This window comes from Pteropus medius, unplaced genomic scaffold (genome assembly GCF_902729225.1).
Source record: "Pteropus medius unplaced genomic scaffold, Ma_sr-lr_union100, whole genome shotgun sequence".
NCBI lineage: Eukaryota > Metazoa > Chordata > Mammalia > Chiroptera > Pteropodidae > Pteropus > Pteropus medius.
The window spans coordinates 11,504,288-11,531,787 of record NW_024340696.1 but is presented as its reverse complement, the minus strand read 5'-3'; the positions used below and the strand labels follow the sequence as shown (position 1 = coordinate 11,531,787).

The window sequence follows — 27,500 nt, the reverse complement described above, 5'->3', positions numbered from 1 at the left end:
ACTATATCCCAGGACAGATAATATAAGGCAGCACTCAGAGAAACTGGTAAGCCTTGAACGAATGGTTCTACTGTAATTGATTATTCTTACTGGTGTTGGAGACAAAATCTTCATCATCATCAATGCCTGATCCAGAATAACTGGGGTGTTTGTCTCTTTCATCTTCATTTTCTTCAGTTGGCTCCCAGCCTGCTGAGATGATATTTGAATCCGTACCTGTTGTGGTGACTTGCGTTAGTAGCTGAGCTGGATGCCAAGCAACCCATTTGACAAAAGAAGGAAATTGCGAATAGAATGTATAATGGAATTTCCAAGATTATAAGAAGAAAGTGAAACATTCGTTGTGTATACCCCCAAATTCTTATATCTTGGTCTCTGAAGCTAATGTGTAGATCTAAAAACAACTGGCTATGATCTTTACAACTGAACAATTCTCTTTAGGATGTTAAAAGAATAAATATAAACATAACTCAACCAAAGAAGTAAAAGCAAAAAAGGCCAATAAACACTCCCCCTTGCTTTTAGATACACATATTAACTTATTAAGCATAGACCATTAAAGCTAAGATGTCTAGAATAGAATGGCAAATTTTCACACGTGTCTATTTGTTTTGCCAAGCTACCTTCAGAAAAATCCAGCTCTTCAGAGTCCTAGCCCTTTATCTTCTATGAACTCTATCTTAGCCAACCAATATCATTCTCCAAGAATTTAGATACGATATTCCTACAAGCAATTCTGAGCACTTAATTCCAGCAAACCCAAATACGTGGAAGAATGACACATGAAGCAAAAAATGGGAGAGAAAAAAAAGCCTTTCCCCTTTTCTAAGTCCAAATCCTCTAGCAACCTTGCCCATGGTCACTTTTTATATCAACACTATATTTTGCAAAGTAGAACAGGACATTTTGAATCTCAGCTTTTGAAAATAGAGTAATTAGGAAAGACAGACAGAGATGAAGTGCCCCAACGATCTCACTAACAGGACCAAAAGCAAGAGTCCTGATTTGAAAACTTCTAAAGACCGCCATTTCTATAATCATGATGTACATCATAAAAATATTCGATAATAGATGAAAAACTGAAAAAAGTTCAAGCAAAGAGACCAAAACCATCATTAAATTCTCAAATACAAAAGTAAGATGAATTAGATTCTTTTTTTTTCAGCCATCAGGAAAGCCCAGAAAAGACCCAAGATGAAACATTGACAAGACTATTTCCTTTACAATGTTTGTCCTATGAAGATAAACATTGTAAACATTTTTAAATAACATGTTCTTTATTCTGCAGTATCTAGCTCCTTTCTTTTCTCCCTCCCTCCCTTCCTGTAGCATTATCTTAATCACTATGACAGGCAATCAAAACATCAGCATTATTTTCCTTGAGTATTTGTTGAAATAAAGAATATAATTTATTCAATGTCTTACAGGCTAAGCAAATGTAAAGGACCATTTTATTACCTTCTTCCTGCTGAAAAAATGCCTAATTATTTTGAAATATGACCCTATCTTCCATCAATAAAAGTTAATAAATAAAGATATGCTTGTAATCTGCTTTCATTACAGACTGATTCCTTTCCCACAAAAGCCCTCAAATCAAAATATTTTGTAGTAACTTAAGGTTAATAGTCAAACATCCAGGGAGCTTGTTAGAGGCCTATATTCTGATGTAAAGCAGCAGGTCACTTCCTACACTCTGCAGCTGAGGTTTTGGATGTCCAAATAAGTGTTCAGGGCCTACATTCTCCATCTGTAAATCAATATTTCCCTCTACTATTATTGACTATGATAATTAGCAGAAAGTAAGGGTATGCATTTTTTAATAGACTTCTTTCTAGAGGACTTGCTCTGAATGAATCTCCTAATAGAAGCTCCTAAAGAAAAATGTTTCTGATTCTAGTTCATATTGCCAAAAGGAGAATATGAAATACATTGAGGAGTATCCAGTTGTATCCACAGATCCATAGGCCTCTCTGATCAACAAATGGTACCAGACCCTGTTCTAATTAACAATGGTGACAGATCACCATCACCTTTTCCTTAACACTGAAGGACTTGGCATTCAAGACAACAAATAAGCAAAAGACATAACAGTTTACCTGTCATTGCTGTTGTTCGATCCTGAGTCTTAGGCTGTGAGCTATCAAACCAGGACCATATCCAATTAATTTGCTTCTGAGCTGCTGCCTGGCTGTTTGAGTGCACAGCTGAAGTAACTGAATCAATTATTAAAATATTGTTCAGCGAGATCTTTCTACAAAATCTTTACTCTCAGTTCTGGCTATATATGATATCTGTATCTATTGTAGAATGAAGATTAGAAAAGAAGGATTGAGGTCTGGTTTTATCTTTCTACTCTCCCAAAGTCTCCTAGAATCTTAAGATAACATCAGAAACGCAAATTATGTATGGGTATCAATTCAGTGCTACCCATTCTTTAAAAGGAATCCCCTGAATACAGGCTCAGAGCAAAATCAAGTAGCAACTTAATAAGCTATGACTGAAAAAGATTTTATATTTACTTAACTAGGTGACCCAGCTGTGAACTGAAGGTCTTCAGTGCAGCATTTCATGAAGTTGCTTTTATTCGTCTATTTTTTGAAGTACCTTTAGAGGTGCTTTTCTGTATCTTTTGTGTCTATCATTTTATCCAGGTAGCTTATGACAACTGGCATTTCAAAGCTCCACCCACACTCATTAATCTCAAGTTAAGCTTTATACTTAAGAGGGAACTTTGCAAAGAGTGTGTATTCAACTATTGAAATCAGATAAAACTTTCTCAAGTATCCATCACTTTCTGTCATTTTTAATTCTATTTCAGAATGTGTTTCAAGAAAAGAAACAAAATTGCTCAAGTTAGAGAAATTCTGGACTCTGTTCAAATCAGAGAAAGGATAATCAGTAATGTTTTACAATTTGAAATCTCTCATTTGACTTTCAAGTTAGACTGAGTCCAGAATGTTTCCCTGCAGAAGAAAATGGCAAAAATCATCAGGATAACCACTTAAACCACTTGTGATTTTTAAAAACCACTTTGAGTCACACATCATTTGAAAATCTGATATAAGTTATGGCTTCTCTCCTCAAAAAAGTGATCCTACACAAATACATTCTCAAAATTTTGCATATTATTTCAGGTGGTCCTGTATACCTCATGGCCTGTTATAGACCCTACTGGAAGTCCATGAACTCCAGGTTAAAAACTTGGACTCTATACACACCAGATGTCAAACACCTGCACAATATGTTCTATGCTACAAAGAACTTGTTTGCTCAGAATAAACGGTAGAGAAATCAGAACAAATTTCACCAATGATGCCCGTAGATAAATCTGGACATCCGCTGGAAAATTCGCCAACATCCCATTCTCAGCCTAGAAACTTATTAAAGATGCACAGCTCCTGCCACCCTCACCCTATAATACACCAGGAAAAGGCCAACAAGAGCAAGACAGAAAGAAACTGGCTTTATTTCTGTTTGCCCGAAAGAAGTTGTATGAGATTTGGGGAAAATGAAAAAAGCTACTGCCTAGCCAGCAGAGTTTCCAATTTTCCCCATCCAATTAGACCATGCCAGACCCAAAAAAAAAAAAAAAAAAAAAAAAAAAAAAAATTTCTTCGACACCCAGAAGACAAGGAAGGAAATAGAGTGTTCCCAGGCAGGAGTTGCTTCCTGAATTAGTTTAAGTTTCTGGATTTCAAAGAATTCTAGATCACCAATTGAAATGAGGCTGATGACACGCCTGCAGGAGGGCTCTTCCAAAAATAACACTTATAATAAAAAGTCTGCTGGAAGTCAAAACTTACCCAGATGGTTCTTTTGGCTTTCCCTGTTGCCACCCACTAAGGACCCTTACGGAAGGAATGAGCCAGTCAAGCCAAAGAGCAATCCTAGGTACTCCGCCAGCCCTCCTCTTGACCTTTGCCCCGCTGCGTGCATTAGGCAGGATTTGCAATCACTCCCTCTCATTTAGTCCCAACTCTCAGTCTAACAGTCATAAGGTTTTGCGACTCTCCTCACTGGGCTTGGAAAATATGGCCTACTCGGGAATTTATCAGCACTAACTTTTTTCTTGTATGTCACATGCTACTTTCAAGTTTTCACCTGATTTTTTCTTTGGCCCCTTCTTTGCATGCATTGATTTGCAGCTGCTATTGGCCTAATTGAATCCCATAGCACTTCGACAACTCTCAGGTTAGCCCTGGACTCACTCTGGTGGGCAAATAAGTCTCTTTCTTCCTTAACTACTATTAGAAACTTAGCTAAGTGCTCTGGAAAAAAGAAAGCACAATTCTTTTTTCCTCAGCCCAAATCCTGAACTCTGTTTCAATGAAATCTCGTAGTACTCTTCTTCCTTGACTTCCAAAAAATACGTAGACTCCACGAAGATAGGTTCATCTCTGAGTCCACAGTAACTAGAGCAACATCCGCTCTAGTCTGTCACAGAGAAGACCTCAAATATTGGTTGAATGAATGACTAGCTTACTACTCATTACTTCTCTTCAATATCACTTTCTAATGGTGTTTACTACCAGATCCTAAGCATTAGAATAGGCCTGGTACATAATAATTCCTCAAAATCTGTTTGCTGATTAATAAGCAGGAAAAGGTGCAATCCTTAACAGATGTGCTGTGAATGTTCATAAATATGCTAATTGCCTTTTCTAAGCACATGTGAAGTATTATTTTATATGGGCTATTAGCGCCTTGAATATTAACTGCAAGATACATTTTGTCAAGATTTTCTTCTTTGGTGGGAAATGGTACTTTAGGGTAGCCCTGATCTGCTTCCTGCTGAGACCACCCTTGTCGTCTGCCAACATTTGACAAAACTACATGCCCTGATGATAAGCACCTTCAACATGGCTACTTTAAAAAGGCAGAGTAACAAGAAGTAACAAGTAGGCAGCAGTGCTGCCAGCCTAGTTTGCAGAAACTTCTCTCAAGAAGGCCTGTCCACGGAATTACAGACAACTAAGTTACAAATGGTTGGCTCTAGAGAACCAATAATCCAGGAAAGAATGCGCAATTTGAAAATTTCTGCTTTTTTGACATGCTTCAAAGATTCTGCAGAGAATGACCGGAATCCCAAGCCTATTTGTACCACCCCCTCAGCAAGGGGCTAATAGAAATTTAAACCACCGTTGAGCAAATAACCTTACATTAAATCATCATGCTCTAGAGATTTCCCTGGCTTCTGGGTAATGAGGAATAGAAAGGTGCCCATCTTGAGCATTCACAAACCAGTAAATTTCTGTCACACTCTTTGGAGACCAGAGTCCCACCCCTTAAGAGCTGTAGCCAGGAAAAGAGCAAAGCCACACCATACTAGGAAAGCTGCTCAAGAGGCAGATGCCCTATTTGAGTTTGAATAATCCTCTACAGAAGGAACACAGCCAATCTGGAAACATGTTTTAAAACAAACCATGGGGGTGGGGGGAGGAAACGAGGGAAGCAGAGAAGGAGAGAAGAGGGAGATGGAACCGCTTTCCAATGAAAGCAAAACACGAGGGGCCAAAACCCAAAGAAATCTAAGGCGACGTTTACATATTTCCACTCTCGTGGTCCCAAGGTAATGAATTACCCACATAAACCAAGCAAATATGAAGAGCCTTCCCCTTCAGGCTGGAATATAAAACTCTTAAGCAGATTTACTTTGATCAGCAAACTCCTTCAGTTATGTTTCCTTAGACTAAAAACAAAGGAATTGTTCAGTAAATCATGAGTAATGAATATGACTGAATAGTACACAATCGACAACGTGAATATAAATCAGGTTAAAATATAAAGTTAGGTGAAAAAATAGGAGCAGATGGAATGTTTATGCATCTGCTACGATCCCATTATTATGAAAATAATCTTATGCAGAGGTGGAAAAGAACCAGAAGGAAATATGCAAAAATGAAAAGAGCTTTTGTTGAATCATTATCATATCCCTGGGCCAAAAGAACAAGGTAAGTTCTTTAAAAAAAAAAAAAAAAAAGCCTTTCGATATGGCACTTCTTATCCCAAGCTAAAAAAACAGTTGCAGATGGAAAAAAATTGTTGGCAGGAATAATCAATGCATCCAGGGCACTGACGACCACAATTGCCCACCTCCCCAGATGGTGTCACCAGCTTCTAGAAACAGGAGATGATCTACTTATGAGTGCATATCACTCAAGAGTATCACGAGTGTTTTTGCAAACACATCGCTGTTGGAGAGCACAGTGATTCATTCTCCTTACTGGTAGTAGGGGCTTCCTCTGGATTGTCGGACACCCAGAAACTGTCTTGGTCTTGGGTTGGGTATGCAGTTGGAAGGTGGGTGTGGAAGATGCTGTAACCTCCTGAAGTACTTCTTTCACTGGAGAATCCACTGCTCATATCGTCCTCAGTGGAGTTGCTAGAGTTAGAGTTGATGTCTGCGGGGTTAGTTCTGTATTCACCTTTCTTGGTGTAGCGGGTGCCATCACGGTTGACGATAGCTGGGAGAAAGAGACAGCACTTTCAGAACTTGACAGCTGACACTTTCTGAGCATGGAAAAGACTGAGAATGATCATATAAGACAGTTAAAGCTATTTTTCTTCTTATTAAGAAAAGCAACACTTAATTACCTATCTAGTGGGGGGATAAGTAGCTGAAGCACTGAGAAAACTTCTCCCCTGCCCTCTCGCACACCTTGGAGAGGAAAAGAGGATGTGTTTGGGAGTCCATACGTTTGAATTCCAGTTTTGTGTGGCTCCAGACAAGGTAGGCAACTCTCTAAGCTTTGGTTTTGTCATTTGTAAAATAGAGATAATACTACTTTCTGTTAGGAGCACTTTACGATATCGTATTTAAAATGCTAGCACTGTATTCAAAGTACAGATGCTCGATAAATGAAAAATCTCTCACCTGGTCCCTACTCTCCCTTCCTAAGAACATGTAAACTTTGTAGTTATTAATTCTAGCTATTTCCAGAAAGGATTTGGAGTAGGAGACAAAGATGCTACTAGCCTCAGCAGGGAATACACATTTACAAATCCAAGAAGAATTCGATTTTCTTTCTAAGGGCTAACTTTTGTCAATTTAAGAGAACTCTAACTCCTGGCTAAGAAATTAGCATGCCTAAATATTGACAGAGTTATGAAATTCAGCCTAGAAATTTAGAAATTTGGATGTATATAAAGGTTGAAATCTTTGGTTTAAACAAGCAGATGACTAGAATAGACAGGAGGTAAAAAAGCAAGGATGAATTCATTCATTGTTATTCCCTAAAAGTATTTGTTACCGTCAAGTCTGGGCCCCTGACTGCACAAGTGTGCATTTAGCTGAAATTATTTTCTGCTGTATTACACAGGTAGGACTAAAGTTCCTTTTGTCCACCTATCTGGCTTGCCCAAGTGGGACTATTAATAAAACATAAATTTAAAATTATTCCAAAGTCTCAATCACCCTGACAATCTCTGCAGATGAGGATATGATAAGGAAATATGATCAAACTTGTATAGATCTGAACTTCAAAAGAGATCTGTGGGGATCGAGGAAATGGGATACTGAGCATCTACTATGAGCCAAGTATCTTTCTTAATTTTCATGACACATCTCATATATTGTTCCATTACCCCAACGAGAAAACAGGTTCAGAAAGAATAAGTCATTCCTCTAAGTTCATCCAAGTGGTAAGGAACTAGAATTTCAAACCAGACCGCGACAGTACATCTCACATTGCAGGCCTCCACTTTCTTTTGCAAGGCACAGGCCAGGGACAACATACAATGGAAGGCTGCACTTGTATGGTCCAGGAAGTTTCTCATGCCCCTGCCACTGCCGCCAGTGTTTCCATGCACACTAAGGGGCCTGGCTTTTAGGATGCAGAAATCAGGCCCTCTTAACACTGTGACACTTCTCAAAGAAATGAAGTTCACAGGCAATACGAGCGGAGTTAATAGGTTGACCTACTTGAAAGTTTTGGTTGAGATATTCTGTTTCCTACAGTGCCAGATGCCTACTTCTGGGGATAATCAAGATGATTTTAGGTGAACATGGTATTAATAATGCTGAATTATATGTCAGGAAGTTTATATGCTTTATAATTATATTTCAATACTGCAGTTAAATCAAACACAAAGTCTGGGAGGCTGGAATGCCCCTCCCCCTACCGCTTATTAATCCCCCTCTGTAAGAGAGAACACACACAGCTCAGAGCCTTCAGCAGCTGGAATTTACGAACATTATTTAATTTTCCTTACATTTAGATTTATTTTTAAGGTTACCTTCTAATTATGACCTTGATGTTGGTTTTTCATTTGCAGTTTTTAAAAAGAATAAATGTGTTTTAAGTGGAAAAGAATGGGTCAGTTAAGAAAAATATCAAAAATAATGTTGGGGACACAGAAATGTCCCCCCCAAAAAAGTGTATGTACTTTTTAAATGACTGAAGTTTGAGAAATAGTATATTGGGTAAATCCGATAGCAGTTTCAAGCCATCACAGGATAAGAGGAAGGGACATAGAATCATAGGCAATGTACCCAGCTTTAGGGAAATGACTGCTATTCTATTCAAATATAAACCATAGACAATGCATGTGATCTCTTTCCCAAGAATGGGGAAACTCAGTCGAGGTTAGAAGAGATACATACTTATGGTAATTGGTCCGTCAAAGGCATTGGGCAGGTCTGTGACTGATGTACAATCTTCTTCGGGCGGAGCTACAGGATAGAAAAGAAAAAAGGCATGAGAACTCTAAAAAAAAATTGAGCAAATTAAATGGAGTTTTATTGTAACTTATCCCAAATAATTTTTCTGAAACTCGGTTAAGTCTCCTGGGAACATCTCTGACCTTTATAATGCATTTTCCATTTTTATTTAGCTTCGTACATTTTTGGAAGCTTACTTGTTCCTCCTCCCACCACAATAAATTCATTCATCAACAAATACATATGTTCTATATCAGGCATTGTGGAAGGCTAGGCGTATAATGGTGAATAAGAGACACATGATCCTTCTCTAATGAAGCACACATTAGAATTTTTAAAAATAATTTGTTATTATAATCACAAGTTGAATGAAAAAGGGTTTGGTTGCTTCCCAGTTTCTAGGATCATCTCTTTTTCACAGATAAAGGGATGCCTTTTATCTGCCTATTTCTTTGGCCTCCTAGTGAAACTAAATAGTAGCTTTATATATTCAACTGGAGAAAAGCAGGTTTTAGGAAAAGCCATTCTTGCAAAACCTGATTAAATGTTTTCCCAGAAGAGAGACTCTTCAAAGAGAAAGTCGCCTTCTAGGTAAGGCTATTCCACTTCATCCAATCTAAACTAGCCCCACACCACTTCCCCACACCCATGACCATTATATATTATCTGCGCTTGTTTCTTCCTCAGGCTTATTACTACCTAAAATTATCTTGTTCATTTTATTTGATGGCTGTTCATGGCACATCTCCCAACCCCAACTGTCGGCTACCCACCCACATCCACAGAAATAGGTAAGCTCTACAAGATGAGTAGGAACCTTATCCGTCTTAGCCAGAACTTCTGTGTGTGATGGGTACAGAGACGCACTCAATAAATATTTGTCGAATCAATAAAAAAGGGGGGAAAGTTCCATTCTTCTCCCCCCAAAAAAGAATCCTAATATGTTAACCCCCCAAATGGTCTGCAAATACAAACAGGTCAAAAAACATTTAAATAAACCCTGAATGGCAATGCCATAAGAAATTATTAAAGGAAGTTTCAGATATGTCAGTTCATTTATGCATTTTAAGAATTTACTCAACATGTATTACAGATGATATAATGAAAAAGGAGCAAAAAGATGAACACCTTGCTGTCCCTGCTTTTGAAGAATTCGCAACATTATGAGGGACAATAATTAATGTTTCTTTAGATTTTTACGGTTTTCAAAAAAAAAAAAAAATCCCAATGAAACCCTCATTTGAAAGTCAAGGCAAATAGTCAGCTTGGGCGATCTTAAAGAGTATCTACCCTGTCTATTCTGGCGACACCACTAGAACCTGGCCTGATTTGCAACATGATTCTGATGTCATTATGTTGAATATACTCAGAAACAGACCATGGATGATTACTTCTTAATGGCAGAGATAGAAGAATCCCCCCAAATTCAAATACCATTGTGGGTAACAGTAGTATACTGGGAATTTCTAGGAGTTAAGTTGTAATAGAATGAGACGTGATATCACAAACACTAAGACAGTTCTGTAAATGAATACAGCATTTGTTCAAATGGACCCCCTTCATGCTCCAATTCATCTCAACTTTTATAAAGAGCATCAAGTCTGGCAAGCATACTAAGTTGGATGGTGACCCAAATGTGCAATTATATATTCATGCTCCGATATCAGAGAGCAAGGCCTCATTAGACAGCCTTTCATTCTGTTTAATGAGCATTGTGCTGCTGGGAGATAGGTCTGGTGCAGTTTTCCTGAACCTAAAGACTTGTTAGAAAGACTCTCAGGGGAGCGTCCTGGTGGGCTGCATCTCAGAAAACTTGCCTCCACTGCACCAAAAAAGCCAAGAGAAATGTTCATTATTCAGTCTAGCCGGTCACTCAGTGCCAGAGAGAAAGACATCTTTCTTAATTCCTGATACATTCTAGGTATTCAATAAATATTTGATTAACTGAGTGAATGTACAGACAAATAAATATAGAATCATCCCCTAAATTTCTCCTTCAAAAGAGAATGAGGCAGTTTAAGCAAAGCAAACTTTAAAAATGAACTAATTCAAGTCAGCTCTCTGTGCTGTTAACACAGAAGTCACCAGGCATGATCATGCTGGGCCTTTCTGCTGAGAGATGAGGCAATAACAATCACAAACTTTTTTCAGGGTCTGCCTTATTCTCATTTGTAAACCACGGGCTGTGTTTTATAAAAACACTGCTCAGACTGTAAGCATACAGGAGCTATCTGCTTAAGACTGAGCCGGCTTTGTCTCTGTAACCTGTCTGTGGGGATCACATCACTGAGTCCCACTGGTATTTCTGAGGCTCAGTGGGATTCAAGGATCTTTCCAGTGAGATCCTTTGGAGTAGGTTATCAAGGTCTGTAGCTCACTTAACACCCCTATAATCCTACTCTAAACCAAGACATTTAGAATTTATTTATCCTTAGATAAACATTCTTTTCAAACTCCTTTTCTTTTTGTTCTGTTGCTTCAATAAGATTAACTCCTGAGATAAAAATAATGGCTCCCAGTACTGACTGCATATAGCTGATCAACAAATACATGTTTTAAAACTTAAAGAAAAACTTGTAAAAGATGCCTAACCATACCGAATAAATTTGGAAAAGAGATAAGGAAAAACGTCACTTCGAACTTCACTATTTTAATACAGCGATTCTGGTATGCAATGCAACCCCAGGACTTCTCAGACTTTTCAATTGAACTAACCCCCCTCCACTACCCCCAAAGAAGAGGAAAGTTAATCAGTAGTGTTCACTCCCTTCTCTGAGGATAGGCCCAACCTTAGGGCAAAAATAAGGGAAGGGAGAAAAGTCTCAGTACTAACTTGCCTAGATGGCTTCATTTACCAGGCAAAAAAATAGTGTGAGGTTCTACCTTTTTCAGTAAAGGTTCTTTCTAGTGAGCGATATCGATTTGCAAAACATGTGAGACAATGTAGATACACAACGACATAATTTATGGCATAGGTTCCCTCAACAAGTTTCAGTGGGAGACGTTGCAGGCGGTGCCCAGAGACACTCAAGGGTGTGCAGCCTGGTGCTAGCCTTTTTTCATATGACCAACCCTGTCATCTAAAGCACAAAGCCTTCCTAAATCTTTCATAAGCTCTGGCTCTAAGAGAAGCTAGCTAGACCACATATGGCTCTATGCCTATTTCCTGTCTATTTGTATGTAGGTTTTTTTCGTTGTCATATAATTAGAATGGACATTCTGGGTATGGGTGTGGGAACCGGGTATGGGCCATGTGCAGTGTGTGTGGCGTTTTGGTCAAAGTCTATATGCTTTCTTTGTTCATATGATAGAGAGGAAAAAACCTTGTACAATTTTCTTCTTATTATTTTGAGTGTCCCTCCATAGGTTTAGTGACATGTATATATTTGATCTAATTTACTGCCTTCATGCACTCCATTTTTAACTAACCAGCCCTGATACTTTTAACCAGCCCTGATACTTTCCCTTCATCTTAAAATCCTCTGAATTCCACTCTGATCCCTACTACTTGCAACGGCAGTAGGTGGGTGGCGTAGCCTAAAGCTAACTGATGTAATCTCGCAATTTCTTTGATGTCCCTACTTTAGCTTAAAAATCCATGCCGATTTTATAGTCTACTACCATATATAATATCTGTTTGTCTCATAAAAATGCCTTAAGTCATCATATAATAATATCTGCGTTTGTTTCATACAGAAAGTGTCTTAAGTCACTTTCCAGCTAATTTAATATCCCCTTCCTGTCTTTAAGGAAACCTGATATGTCAAGAAGACGCGTCAGGTTTACCTCATGGCTTCTTCCTCCCCTTCACACAATCTTAAACCTTTAGGGAGAACAGAAGGCCCAGTTTGAGAAGTAAGACATTTGACTGTTGGTATTCAAAACTTTGACATTTATGGGTTTGACCCTTCTCAAAAGATCTTGAAGATTCATGATGCATAGAATTCTTTAGCTTTGCTGAGGCCAGTATTGGACTTGTGAGCATGTGTTTCTAGGCCGGTAGTGGGAAGCAAGTCCCATAGACAGGGAGGGGGCCTGGCCAGCAGCCCAGCGTGCAAATCTTAACTTGGCTTCCTTGTTCTCTAGTTGTCAGGCTCTCAATTATTGGATAACGACACTCAACAGGGTCAAAGGCCTACCATATATCTTCCCAGCCTTCTCTCCAGTCCCAACATATAATAAATACCTCTAAACTAAGCCATTTGGCTTGTACCCCAATGCTATCATTAGATTCATGTCACTCCCCTATTCAAAACCCTACGGTGACTTCCCATCACACTGAGAACAAAATCCAAACTCTTGACTATGGCCTACAAGGACTTATGTGGCACTTACTCACTCTCTGAATTCATTTCTTGGCATTCTCTCCTTGATCACTGGGTTATATCCACCCTGGCCTTCCTGCTGTTCCCAGAACAGGCCTGGCTTTGCACCGGCTGTCCACTCTGTCCACTCTGCCATGGCCTTCCTCCCTCACTTCACTCAGGGCTCTCCTAGACACACCTCCTCAGGGGCTCTTTACCTGACCACCTTCTCAGAACAAAAGCATCCTTAGCATCTCAAAACAAAAGCATCCTTAGCCTTTTGTTCTGCTTTCTCATTTATAGCTCTTGTCACTTTCTGACTTCATATAAGGTATTTATTATTTATTCATTTACTGTTGACCTCCCCAACTTAGCAAGTAAGCACCCTGGAGAGAGGAATCTTGTCTCTGCTGTAGAGATATTCTATGAGCATCTGGAAGCTACATGAATCCCCACTTAAGCCAAGATTGAACTGCTGTTAGCCATTCTGCCACAGGCTTGCCTGCCAAAAGCAACCTAAAACACAGACAATTCACTTGGAACCAACCTGAAGCGTTGAAGCAGTACGTGTCATACTGGGAAGTGTTGGAGGTGAGGATGTACACCCCTGTGTTGTTTGCGGCACAGATGGAGTTAGGGTTGATGCGGGGGATCACTACATGCCCTTCTATGAACCCGTACCTGCAAAAGAAATACCAGCAGTTACACACCTGCAAGGCTGTGATGAGTATGTCATCATATCCCATCGAATGACATGTCATGCAGTGCAATGCTTCATTCAACTCACCTCAAGGGGTGTTAGAGGTTCTCACCGCTGAATTATATGAAATCCTAAAATAACAGCAGAGGGAGAGGAAAAGGGAGCGACAGGCTGATAGAGACAGAGTGATTTTGTTTAGGGCTCCATAAGAGTTTTTAGAAAAATAGATTCATGAAATTTGAAAAAATTAGTTTCAAATCAAATTTGTTGTCAGCAGTGTCAAATCAGTGGGAACAAGCAGAGGGAAGCCTGAATCACAGAAGAGAGAAGAATGACCACTTTATGATGTGAGATTCGTTCTGGCTCTCCACTGCTTTCATATTTTTCAGAAAATACATAAAATGACCGGCTTCCATAAGATAGGACTACGTAGCTCTTCATTTCAGTCCACAGATGTCATACCTGTCTCATTTCCCAACCTCTACACTTCTCTCCCAGATTCACCTTTTCCTGGGACACCCTCATTCCAGACTCCATTACTCTAAACACAAAGCCTTGTTCATATGTGAAATACAAGAGCGTTTTGCCTCGTGAGCATCCCAGGCATAGTTTCATTGCTCGTGGAAGTAAACTGACTGTCCTTAAAATGGGAGTAATAGTGATTAAGTAAGTAGATAGCGATGCCTCATTTAGCTCAGGAATTTTCCAGGAGCAGCATAGCCAGAGAAGTGCTTCAGCCCTTCTGCTCCTACCAAGGTGTTTCTGGGCGCACATTGGAGCTGGGGGGCCCTTTCAGATACAACATATAGCACCCAGCCTCTTCTATCAGCATCATGGTGGCCAAGTACTCACTGCACAATTTCTCCCACATATAAAATGTCTCAAAAAATGAGATATGGGCTGACAAAATACCATTTGCAAAGGAAGAAGTGATGGCAGGGGAAGGTCAGAGAGACAGAAGCTAAATCCAGCAAGTTTTTGAAAACACAATGTTGGCTGTAATGCACAGCCTTGATCCTTTGCATCTTTCCTGCCAGCGGCAACAATAGTGCATTACCCTGCAAGACCCATGGAAATGGCTGTGAGTTTGAAATTTTGAAGCACATAGAACTCATTATGTTTATGTGTTGCAATTGTAGCTCCCATGACTAATCCCTCACCTAAACGGACAGACTGGTTTCTCCAAAGACTCCTTAGCTTGGTGGGGGTAAGGGTTGCAATTAAATGTTAATAAGTTTCCATATATCTGAAAATTGCTACTAGTCAGGGTGGGGCAGACAGAAGAGTAGCTGCTAAGGTTTTCTCATAGCTTGAGACACTGCCATCTGTCCGATGGCAGATAGCTGATTCGTAGCTAGCTACCTGAGTGAAATTATGGAGATGAATTTTGCAATGCTTAATATTAGCTATAGGTAGAACAATAGATTTCTTTGGCATAGTTTTTCTCTTTCTTTCTTTCTTTTCTTTTTAACTAATAATACTCCTTGTTGAGCCTATTCTCTCTTCCACCCCAATGCATGTGCCAAGTCTGTTTGAGAGGGACATTCTAGAATCTATATTCCCTTTGTAAGTTATTCCTGAGCTTTTGCCATGTCAACTGCCAGTTTTATGTGTAGCACATGAGTTGGCGATATAAACATTTATATGTGTGTATACTGCACGAATAGATTGCTGTTCACAAAGAGGAAAGAAATACTCAGCAAATCCATGCAGCATCCTTCTATCTCCCTTTTGCTCTGTCCTTCTGGGGGGCTTGTTCACTAAAATCTTGCCCTGGGCTCGGAAGAAGCAGGACCTGACCTGGACTCATCCCCATGCGAGTGAAGTGGCCCAAGGCGAGCTGGGGAACTCCCACTTTCGGTTGTTTCATCCGTAAGTGGGGTGATATAATCGGCCAGGATTAACTGGCAGGTTGTGGGCAGGTGGGCAGCAGGGTGCCCGGCATCTAAATGTTCTGATCATTGGCCAGTGGGAGGACTAAGAACTTCCCTCTTTTTCGGCATATGAGGACATTTCTGCATTTTATAAGTATGCCTTGTGTGCATTTCACGATCAAAATGCAGCTTACTAAATTTACTTTCTTAGGCTCCTGACCTAGTCAAGGCCATGTTTAAGCAATTAGCCTTGGGAATAGAATAAATGGATCTACTGATTGGCCTTCCTTCACTGCAAACTGCAGTGCAGGGCGAGCAGCTACCAGAGCTATCTCCCTGTTTCTGCTCCCTTTTGCGGTCTCCCAGACCTAGCTCTGAACGCATACAGACGTCTGTATCCAGCTGCTCTTTGTTTTAGAGCAGTGCTACTCAACAGAACTTTCTGTGATAATGGAAACATTCTGTAATCTATATTGTCCCATGCAGCAGCCGCTAGCCTAGTTGAGCAATTGAAATATAGCTAGATTCTAATTTTATTTAATTTTAATTAAGTGTAAATTGCCACATGTGGCTAGTGGGTACCCTATGAGACAGTGTGGCTTTAGAGCAAAGATTTTCTTTTTCCTTTTCAGCAAGTCTCAGCTACCGTTCATGAAGTGGGTGTCTTACTCTGTAACCAAAGATAGGCAATATATGTATTCAGCTTACATTTAACGGTTTTCATAAAGAAATTACGAACTGGACTTTTAAAAAGCAGTCTGTGTTTGTACATGTGTGCCTCGAAAAGAAAAGGTAACTACGTTACCTAATGATATTACATTGCAAAAGCACAGTGGAGGGAGCTACAGGCTGGAGTGGAAACTTCAAAGCAGTTGCTCTTCTAGTGAAGACAAACCAAAACTACAATCACTGTGGTCCTCACTACCGCTTGCTCGCTCGTAAAGTGCACCACTAGCCACAGGGCGGTTGGAAACTCAAAAAAGAAAAAAAAAAAAGAAAAAGGAAAAAAGTCCATTGCCTGCTGGGATTGTCCTCCGGAGAGAAGGAGGGCTCGAGGAAGGCTCCATGGAGCACCATGATTACCATAGCCTCTCAGGGGCCCCTCGCGGGTCCCTCCCATCGCTTCCCAAACACTTGTAATACAGCTTAATCTTTTTCATACCGCTTTTGTTTTAACCCTTTCAAACCAGAGGAACAGAATTAACAGAGAAAGAGAGAGAGAGAGAGAGAGAGAGAGGTGTTTGAAAATCCGCTGTGAGCTAAGTCCGCAAGACCAAGACTCCACCAGGCACGTATTTATTTTAAACACTGTTATTTGGTTTACATTTTCTTGTGGTTCCGACAGTGATAGTGCACGCTTCTTCAAAGCCAGAAGAGCGCTGTAGAAGCACTTCAGGGAAGAGGATTACAGCCAATGACCCTTAATGGGCAACCCCACTATGATTCACAAAGTGTTTTAGACGGCTTTAAACTTCAGTTGTCATGCAGGTTCCAGGTCGACTGGATCAAATTAATAGTTGGGGCCTACGCTTCAGGAAATCACCCAATCAGCTGTCAGGAGGAGACTTCCCAACTCTAAGCCCCACCCCCTGGACCCAACCTGCCACTTTCTGAAAGGGGCGGGTGCTGGTCTCTTACCGGCAGGTCTCAAACCCCACGCTCAGGGCTTTCTCCATCTGGGCCATGGTGGGCAGGGTGCAATTGAAAGCCTTGCAGAGGTCAGCAGCCTCCGTCCGCGAGATGCTGTAGCGACCATTTTTCTCCACATGGAATACACCTGCATATCGGCAGGTTATATTCAAATCTATGAGATAAAACAAGCATGTTAGATTCTTTTGCATAACTAATTTGGAAGGGGTAAGTCTGTTTTTGAATAGCCTCATTAAAAAGCCAAATAAACTTTTCTACTGGCTGGAGCCTTCCATATTCACTGCAACGTTCCAAAGCACCATACATTAAGCTCAAATCTGAGGTAAGATACAGTAAAGTAGCATCGCTCTTACTTTCTCTCCATCAATGACTCCTCAACCAAGTTTTTAAAAAGCATGTGATTGGGAGCCGGCCTAACCACTTTGGGTTTGGAGCTGCCCGATTGGAATTGGTTTTTGCTCAAACTCTTAAAAATTTTACTATGCCTCAGTTAATCTTTTAACAACGGTGACATTGCACAATGGTACAGCCACTTCGGAAGGCCGTTTGATGGTTTCTTAGAAAACTAAACATTCTCTTACTATGAGATCCAGTAATCACACTCCTGGTATTTACCCAAACGAGTTGAGAACGTAACGTCCACTCAAAAACCTACACACGGATGTTTACAGTAGCCTTATTCACAACTGCCAAAATTTGGAAGCAACCAAGATATCCCTCAGTAGGTGAATGGATAAATAAGAAAAAATGAAATAAAAAATGAGATGAAAAGCATAATCAGAAGCCTATTTCTGATTATTAAATACAAACTTGTAGAAAATATATAAAATTCAGGAAAGTAATGAAGGAAAAGCAAGTCCACTACTAAGAAAATTATAGCTAACATTTTAAACATTTTGCTGTATCTTTTTTTCAGTTTGTTTTCTGAATACGTGTAGGTGCGTTTCTAGTTAAAATGATACTAAATATACAATTTTAGATTTGGGAGTCTTTTTTTCCACTAAATTTTGTATTATGAGCATTTTCCCACAATCATGCGGTGTTGCTCCCTTGCTTATAATCTCCAGTGGCTTCTAGTTGCACCCAGAATAAATTTCCTTATCTCGACTGATAAGATCTACATGATCTGGCTCTTATCTCTCTCTCCAAGCTTTAAGTAGCGGCTCCAGGTACAAAGCTTTCCTTCAGTTTCTTTGGTCACTCTGAGCTTTCTCCGACCTTAGAACATGTACATCTGCCTTTCCCTCTGCCTGGAATGTTCTGTCTTCAGATGATCACATTCTCGTTTTCAGTTCCTCATCACCTCATCTCAGAGTCCTTCCCTGAACACTGTTATCCAACCTGCAGAGTTTCCCTCACCTCACCTTGCTTTTGTGTCTTCACAGCAACTTGTTTATTTATTTGTGCATTTAGTTATTATCCACCTGCCCTTTCTGTGATGGAAGCTCCAAAAAAAGCAAAGGCCTTGTACTGGTTCACAGCTGTTTCTCTAATGCTCATAACAGTATTCGACAGAGAGGAGATGCTCAACAAACACTGAATGAATGATTCATTGACATTTCCTCAAAAACATACTTTTAACATCCTGACAGATAGATCCAAGACCTGCTGTTTGTTCCCAAGAGTTAATGGTATTTAACGTGAAGCCTAACTCCTATCCACTGCTTAAAGAGTGATTCAATCCAAGGACGTCTGTGAGTTTCACAGACATTAATCTGAAACCTCAATAAGGAGCTGAAAAATTCTCTGGTTCTACGGGATCCTCTGTAACAATCTCAAAAGATTTCAAAGACCTTAACTGACAACTCATTATTTTTCTAGGACTATATTATCCCTGGTTTGCACTTGGATAAATGCCAAAAGAGAAAGGTTAAGTCATTAAAATTGTCCTAGTGAAGCATGATTCCTCCTGAGCACTTCCTCGAGCCTCAAAGACAGTCCTTCTCTAAGGATGCTTACTAAAGAAGTTTCCTTGGGAGCCTAACACATGGTGTACCACATGCCAGGCTGGGCACCACTTGGTTATGAGCCGGGTCTCGATTCCACTAAAATAAAACAAAATAATACAAAATAAAATAATAAAATAAAATAAAATAAAATACAGATAAGATAAGATAAGATAAAGTAAAGTAAAATAAAATAAAATAAAATAAAATAAAAATAAAATAAAATAAAATAAAATAAATAAAATAAAATAAAAAATAAAATAAAATAAAATAAAATACATATGATTCAGATAGGGCGAGCTTTAACCCAGACCTTTTTTCTCACTTGGGCAGGTCTGGAGGTAGTCAGGGTAGATTCTGCTTATTTATCAACAGGAAAATTGAGACTCAGAAAAGTGAGTTGCCCAAGAAAGTGAGAATTTCTGTCCAGAACCTGTAGTCACCTTCCAGAATCTCAGTTGCTTTGTTCTACAATTCTGAGCCAATAGTCTGGATAGGGGAAGCCTGTTATAACAGTGTCCTAGGTACCTGGCACCTTTGGGATTCTGTGTTGCATCAGCTTCTGAGAACCTTAGCAGGTGAGTTTGATGTATGTATGTACATGTTATCTACAGGAGAAGAAACTGAAGCTCAGAAAAATTAAACAACTTCCCAGCTATTAAATTCCATCTCAGGTCTGTTTAATACCATGTTCTGAACCACTTTGTTATTTTCTCTAGGATCCTTTCTCATCATTAGAGTGAGTCTTTGCTGTAAAAGAGAGAGGTACACTAAAACCATTTTTGCATAAGAACTAAGAGAGGGTCAGTGTTACTGAGCTCTAAAGGCAGCAGCTGCTTTCTTTTTTCTGGGCAGGAAGCATGTTCCAACCACTAGGAAACAGAGTCTGACAAATGCAAAATGAGATGATAACAGAGCTGTTAAACTTTCATGTGATCTTTCTTGACTGGAAGTAGTGAAGGAAGAAACAAGAAATGGAGCTTTGAAAACATAAGCCAATAACATCATTGGTTTTGTTTGTATCATTAACGTGTAGGTGCTTAAAAAAAGCATCGGAACCAGGTGAGATGGAGAAAATTTGTTTTTGTGTGATTAGTTCCTTTTTGGGTGCTTTTTCACAGCACTTGGCCGATGAAGCAAGGAGAGCGCAGAGGAGGAAAATGCACAAGGCCCTTCTGAAATAGTGTTTGTTTTTACTAACGTTTTCAGCTTTGGCCCAGGTTGGCCAGTCTTAGCAAAGGGAAACTGTCATGCTGGGCGATAGCCCTTCCGGGGGGCTCTTCTTGTCTAGCCTACAAAAGAAAAACAAAGCCTTCCAATCAGCCTTTGGGAGATGAAGCTGATAGGGAGACTTTGACAGATGGCAGGAGAGGCCAGCTGCCTGTCAGTGTTCAGCCAGGTGGCTTCTGTCACTACCAAGTTAAAAATAAAGTCTGAGGCATGGACGGTGGCTGGTGTTCAATGGCAGTTTCTGTCATATTAAAATTAATTCTAGTTTGCAACCTGGCACACAGATATGCAAATACAATCAGAAAAATTCAGGGTAAGACTTTGGAATAAAATCCCTGTGCCACAGCCAACGTAACTTTATAGACAATATATGCACGCATTGTGTGAGTGCGTCTACATGTGTGTATGCAAGAAGTGCGTGGTTGTGTATGCTCTGGTCAGCTCAGACAGGAAGGAACAGGTAAACTCAAACTTCAGCCTTCCCAGACTTCAAGACTTAAACATTCCTGATTTATAGTAAGTAGGTATCAGCTAAAGGCTGCCAAATGAATGAAAGAATTCTACGCCATGTGAAAATTCCACAGCATACATTTATCTTAATCTCATCAGGGTTAGTTCCTAACCCTGATGGCATTTAGTCATCTAAGAATTGCAAAGATGGTGCCCAGAATTTATTTCAGGTCAACTATCCCATGAGTGTCACGGTTCCTCCCTCTGAGTCCCTTGTCCCTTAAAAGGGACCAAACCTTTAGGGTTGTGTATCCTTCAAGTCCTGATAACTTATGATGACTTTCCAATGGGCTTCCTTAACACTTATACAAACTAAAATTATTACCTCAAAGGGTATTAATAACATCAACAGCAATAATAGCAGCTAATATATATTGTGTACTTATTATGTGTATGCCAGGCACTCTTCTAAACCTTTTACAATTACTAACTCATTTTAGCCTTATAACAACCCTATGAAATGGGTAATGTTATTATTCCCACTTTCGAGATACAGAAACTGAGTCACAGAGCAAGGAATGAAACATGCCCATGTTCACAAAGCTGGTAGAGCCAGGATTCAAATCTAGCCAGTCTGGCAGCAAGAGTCCACAGACTTAACCATTAGGCTACTCCTCCTAATTCCGATGTAAGTACTTATGGTCTCTCAACCTCCCTAATGTACAGTTGTGAATATTCCCAAGGTTTAAGTAAAGTTAAAGTAAGGCTGAGGCGTGAGTAGCCACAGACTACAGATCACCGGATGGTCACCAGTGTCCATGGCAATGACACTGACCACACTGGAAACCTCTGCAGAGAGACAGGACTCCTGAGATATCTGTCTGTCTGTCTCTCCTGAGAAACAGAGACCTCTGTGATTCAGGATCTGCTGTGAGTCAAGAGGCTGATATTAAACGGCTGATTGCATCTTTCAAACAAGGCTTTCCAACTGGAAATAAATCAAGAACGTTTTCCACTGAGCCCTCTGTTCTCCACTAAACCTCCTGGATCATGTAATAAATGAACCGTCCCAAGTTCCTACCTCTGAGAAACCCAAGGGGCAACATAATTGTTTGGGGTCACTTTTGGATTCAACGTAGAGCCTCTCTGGAGGGAGAAATGGCACCCAGACCATCAGGGTGCCTGTTACTATAGGGTAGCGAGGAGGACAGAGATGTCACAGGGCCCAGCACCTGGGAATCTCATCACCTACATGGGAAGAGGCCTACCAGTATGACTTGTTAGGAAGATTTTTTTTTTTTAAAAGGAACTCTCTAAGACTGTGTCCTTATTGTTTAACCTGCTCTCTGCTACCAAACTCACATGAGATCTGTGATGCTGCCAATTATGGCGGCTTCTGGGTAAATTCATTCTTACTTCAATAAATAGTTGACCCATACACCATTAACCTTGACTACATTTTCCACTAAGTCTCATATCAAGGAAAACAGATCTCTGTAGTAAAATCACCCCGGCACGTTTCAAAACTTTGCCTAGACTGCAGGGACTGAGAGGAATGGCTCCTTGGTTTGCCCCAGTCATTTCCTGAGTAGTAGAAAATCACGAGATCTGCTGGCAGTAGAGCACTGTGTAATTTTCCCCAACTTGCCATTATCTACATCTTCCCAAACTTTCCCGAGAGGGAAGTGGGAGTGGAGGTGTCACATAGGTGGCTAGTGATGGAGCTGGGCGACAAGAGGTTTTTAACCCGGAATCCATGAGTTGGTCTTCCAGGGGTCTATAAAACTGTGAAATTGTATGCAGGATTTTGTGTGTATGTATATATGTGTGTACATTCATGCGTATGTGTGTGTGTATGTGTGTGTGCGTGTAACTATTTTGGTGAGAACTGCATCCTTGCATTTCTCAAAGAAGTCTGTGAACCAAACATAGAAAGAATTGCAAGAAATTATTATCTCCAAGGTCTCTTCAGGAATCAAATTCCAGGATTCTGGAATTTTGCAACTTCTCTGTGGGCTTCATGACAGCAGAGGCTGTGCCTGTCCCTCACCTCTGCATCCCCGGTACCCAGCACAGTACTGCACAGAGTAGGCACATGTTGGACAAATGAATGAACAAATGAACAAATGGATGAATGAATATTCTCTTTCTCTCTGCAACCTGAGAGGACAAGCAGACTTGTGGGGCACAAAAAGGATATCTCTCAGGTGATTTCCCCACATCACATCTAAAGCATCACCAGCTGGGCCTTGCTGAGAATTCTTTATTGGACACTTAAAATGTCTTTTGCTGGAGGCATTTTTGCTTCTGAGAAATTTTGCTGTTTTCCCTGGAAGCAGATGTTTCAGAGACCAACTTTCAGTTTTGTAACTGGCTTTTCTGTCCGGACTTTAAAAATATCATCTCAGCGATGGGCATGCCTTTTTGCGTCCTGTCATGGGGCCGTTTCTGAGGTCAGATCCCCTGAAAGAGGGCACCAGACATAGTGTGCCCCTTGTGAAGACCATGAGAAGGCGATCTACAGTCACACTGTGCCCAGACTCAGTTCTCCAACCAGACTTCTCCAGATCATCCAAAATGATTTAAATTAGTTTTCTAACACGAGACATTCAGATGTCCCTGGTTCCTATTTGTCATCTCTTTAGGAGAGATGTGGCAGAATTAGAATTCTTCTACTGATTTGGTCCCAGAGTAGGCCGTCTGTCTGGGGGAAGTTGTTTTTTCCTGAAGATGGGAAAAAGCCAGTTTCTACAACTCAATGACTCGTGCAGTTCCTCTGGCCATGATAACAATGGCAAGTCCTCGTCCAGTGCTTCCTCTGGGCCATATGAGGTTTTCAACATTTTACACCCAAGAACTCATTCAGTTCTCACAACAACCCTATGTGATAGGCACTTTCATTATTGCCATTTTACGCAGGAGGTAACTGATTCATTGAGAAGACATGAGTTATCTGAGCTAGTAGGCAGCAGCCCCGGGTTTCAGACTGAGCAGTCCGACTAGTCACATTGCAGTGCTAAGTTGTGCATGGGACAAATGCTAAAACTACAGGAAATCCACTTACTCTCCTGTGGTTTTTAAAGTGTGGAGAGGTGAGCATTCATAGAGAGCTCTGGAGAGAGGAATTTGAACTTATTGAATATTATTTTAAGATTAGAGTTCTCTTGATTCCAGACCACAAGTCATAAAAGGGCAAGACCCTTTGCCTAAGAACTTGGGAAGGCTTTGGTGGGAAAACCCTCAGTAACAGAACTTCTACTCTCTCCCGGGGAGAAGATTCTGAGGTCTCCATGTCATTGGCTTTCCTCAGTAGGGACTGGCTACCTCTCTCTGATTCTACCTGTGCTCTTCCCATGATCCCTTCAGAACTGAGAATCCAACTTGAGCTGCAGCCTCAGGCTTTCTCTGCCCTTCTTGCCTGATGGCTCTGGCCAAGGTCAGGCAGGGCGAATAGAGGATCCTGGGACTCAGGGTTCGCCCAGGGCATGGATGTCAGACCACAGGCTGTCCTTGTGACAGTCTGAGATATCTGTTACCCAACCCAAAATCTAAACAGACCAAGCCAAGATGCCAGGCCAATTTGCTAGAGCATAGTTTTCCAAATGATTGCATCTTACTCTTGCATCAAGCTCTTGGGATTCTGTCACATGCAAGCCTCCTGGGCAGTGGCAGTCCAAAGCACGGGCAAACTCTCCATATATCTTATTTTTATAGTGTTTTTCATGAAATAATCAGGATTCCATTTCTGTCTTCTGATTTGCTGAGCTCATGTCTGAAAAAGATTATGCAACTCACAACCCAACCGAACTGATCCTCATCAGAAGTAGAAAAAGAAAAGACCATTAAAAAAAAAAAAATTATTGCTAATTGGATCATCTGTGTTTAAAGACAGTAGGAACAAAAGACAGCTTCTAATCAAATTCTCTTGCAACACGAGAGAAAAAAAAAAATCCAGAATGACCGAGCATGGTCTCCCAGCCAGTTATGAGGAAAGCAGGACCTCGGGGATCCATAACTGCTGGATTCCTGACTCCTAGGCCAGTGCTCTTACTATTGAACCGCTTTTATACGTGGACTGAGCAAGCCATTCCCAATAAAGTCAAAATCCAGTGTCTTAATGAGACATAAAGAAGACATTCTGTTCTTCATTTCTCTGATTGTTTGATGTCTTTGAAGCCCAGAAGTTTCCATCTGGGAGTCTCCCTAGCTATTACAGACCCTGCTGCCACCCGGGCCTGCTAGTCCAGAAGGCTGGCAGTCTTCCTGCTGCCCCCACGTCACTTGCCCCCATCCCCTGACACCCACGTGACGGGCGCCTGGTGAAAGGGTCTATTGTTCAGCATCCACTTTTGAATGAGGCCAAAATCACACTCAGTGGCCAGATCGCCTTTGGCTGCCCAGTGCAGACCATGAGTCTTGAGTGACTCAGTCTCTCCTGGAATTGCCCTAGAAGCGGGTAAGGGTTTAATGAGCAGAGAAAATAGTCATACACAATCATACCCAGAGAATTTCCTCCAGAATGGGTCTTGGGTGGCTTTCAACTGAACTATTCATCTCTTGGCACTTGGAAAGGAAATGCGCCCTAACTTCTTGGTGCCTGGCTGTACCCCCTGACCTCTCAGCTTTTTGTCCAAGGAACATGGAGCCTGTCATGGCAGCCAACAAGGAACCACCAGGGGTCCATCACATTACTTCGTCAGAGAAATGTCCAAAGAGACTCTCAGCACTACTCTGGCCCTTCTGTCAAGGTCTCCAAACGATCGACCCATGAAGTTCTAGAATTGTTTCACAGAGTCTGGGGAGCCCCCACCCCTGTCTCCTATAGGGATGGTGGGAACTGGGGGGAAGTAGGAAGTGGAGAAAGCCCATTTAGGCCTCCACTCCTCATCTTAGGTCCAACCGTCTTTCTGGCAAAGGAGAGTGTGTGTCCCAGAACTGTCACCTCAATGTCTGATTCTGAAAGGCCAAGTGATCTTTGGTGAGTGAGTCTCCAGGAAGATGGCTGAGGGAGAGAAACCCCAGGATGTATCCTTGTGTGTTGCCATGGCGATCAGGAAATGCTCAGGTCTAGCCTTGCAACATTTGTTTTCTGCTTTTTTGCATCGTATCGGTTTAGCAGATTAACTAGCACAAACCCAGGATGTGGTAAATGAAATTAAAAAGCATCTCAGGGGCCCACATGGGGTTTTTTCCTGTTGCAAGTAGAAAAAAAAAAAGAGGGTATCACTTTGTTTTATAACTAGATTTTTTTTTCCTGAGGTAGTTACAATTATGGCTACATCATTTAATTCATGTATAGCTTTTGTTCAGGTCTGTAGCCAGCATTTTGAGGAACTGGTTAATTTTTACAGATGAAGAAACTAAGGAAGAAACTATTCAAAGACTCAAAGTCTTACAGAATTTGAGTGAAATCCAGACTTCGACTCAGATTTTTGAGGTAGGATTTTTCTCTATTCCCTGTAAAGCTGTCCTTTCCCTCCTGGATTGTCAAAAGGCAAAGGGGAAAAGTGGTCACACTCAGAGAGAACAGTGTGACCATCCCCATCCCCACCCTCACCCTCACGTCACCCCCCCATGTTGTCTCAGGCAGAATCACAACATCTAGGATGGGAAAAAGCAGAGCTGCCCCCACACTGGGAGCTGGAGTGAGGGCAGAGGGACAGACCCTAGACTCTCCATTTGCCTGCTGCCACCCTGGCTCCCACCCTGCCCCACTAATGGTCCTCGCACCCTGCACCATGCTCTAGAAGGCTCAGTGGAACACTCTGGAAACCACCACAGTAGGACCCAACCATAGCGACGATGACCACCACTTAGCAAGGCCTCCAAAGTGCCAGGGGTTCCAAAGCATTTAGAGCTTTAAGAGGGTTAGTCATCCCACGTGAGAGCTATGGAGAAAGAGGGTCAGAGCGTTAAGTAATTAGCACAGGGCTCTGCAGCTCAAAGGCTGTAGCCCAGATGAAATGCACTGGGTAAAAATGCTTTACAAATGACACAGGCTTGGTATTACTACTTTTGTGTTTTTTCCCTTAGGTCTCAATAATAAAAGTACCTTGCAATTTAAAGTTCTGCGTAACAGTTGTCCCTGGTTCACCCTGTAGGGAAGAGACAGCAAAGTCTGGATGTCCCATCCTATTCTACAGGGACTGGGGCTAAGGAACAGTGAGTGGGCTTGACAGGATTTATCCGATCAGAAACTGAGATGAGGCTATTGTCCTTCAAGAGAGAGCCATGACCGATTCCCACAGAGCCCAGCTCCACCACACAGCCTCAGGTATCCTAGACATTGATTTCATTTCCTCTTGTCTATTTCTGTTAGTGTCTTCTCAGTGAGAAAGAAAACCGTGGGATTTATGAGGCTCTATTCTGTATTGGACAGTAGTCTAGATGCTGTAACAGATATTACACCATATGATCCCCACGACAGCTTTGAGAGGTCAAATTATCATTCCCATTTTGCAGATGAAATAAGTGAGGTTCAGAGCACAACTGACCCAACATCCCACTGTGAAAGCAGCAGAGCCAGGAGTCAAACCCTGAGATGATACCTGGTCTCTGACGTGAGTTAGCCAAAGACTCAGTTTACCGAAGCCACACCTCTCTGCTTATGTCAGGCAGAATGTCACACCGGGGGCCTGAAACGCAAGATCATTGTGGGGTAAAGGATGTAGTTGGGACATTCAAGCT

The 27,500-nt window shown here is 41.1% G+C and overlaps 1 protein-coding gene across 25 annotated transcripts in view; it reads right to left on the bottom strand.

Annotated features, from left to right (window-relative positions):
* CD44 (CD44 molecule (IN blood group)) overlaps positions 1-27,500 on the bottom strand; it is a 78,553-nt gene that overhangs the window by 27,081 nt on the left and 23,972 nt on the right. For 20 of the 25 annotated variants that reach the window (XM_039866860.1, XM_039866903.1, XM_039866913.1 and 17 more), the window contains exons 2-6: positions 17,176-17,341; positions 13,511-13,644; positions 8,603-8,671; positions 6,225-6,464; positions 91-216 (exon numbers count right to left, since the gene is read on the bottom strand). In XM_039866860.1, coding sequence (XP_039722794.1) covers positions 91-216; positions 6,225-6,464; positions 8,603-8,671; positions 13,511-13,644; positions 17,176-17,341 — 735 coding nt within the window. The remainder of the gene's footprint in view (positions 1-90; positions 217-6,224; positions 6,465-8,602; positions 8,672-13,510; positions 13,645-17,175; positions 17,342-27,500) is intronic. The other 5 variants (XM_039866952.1, XM_039866980.1, XM_039866988.1 and 2 more) reach the window with 1 other exon arrangement.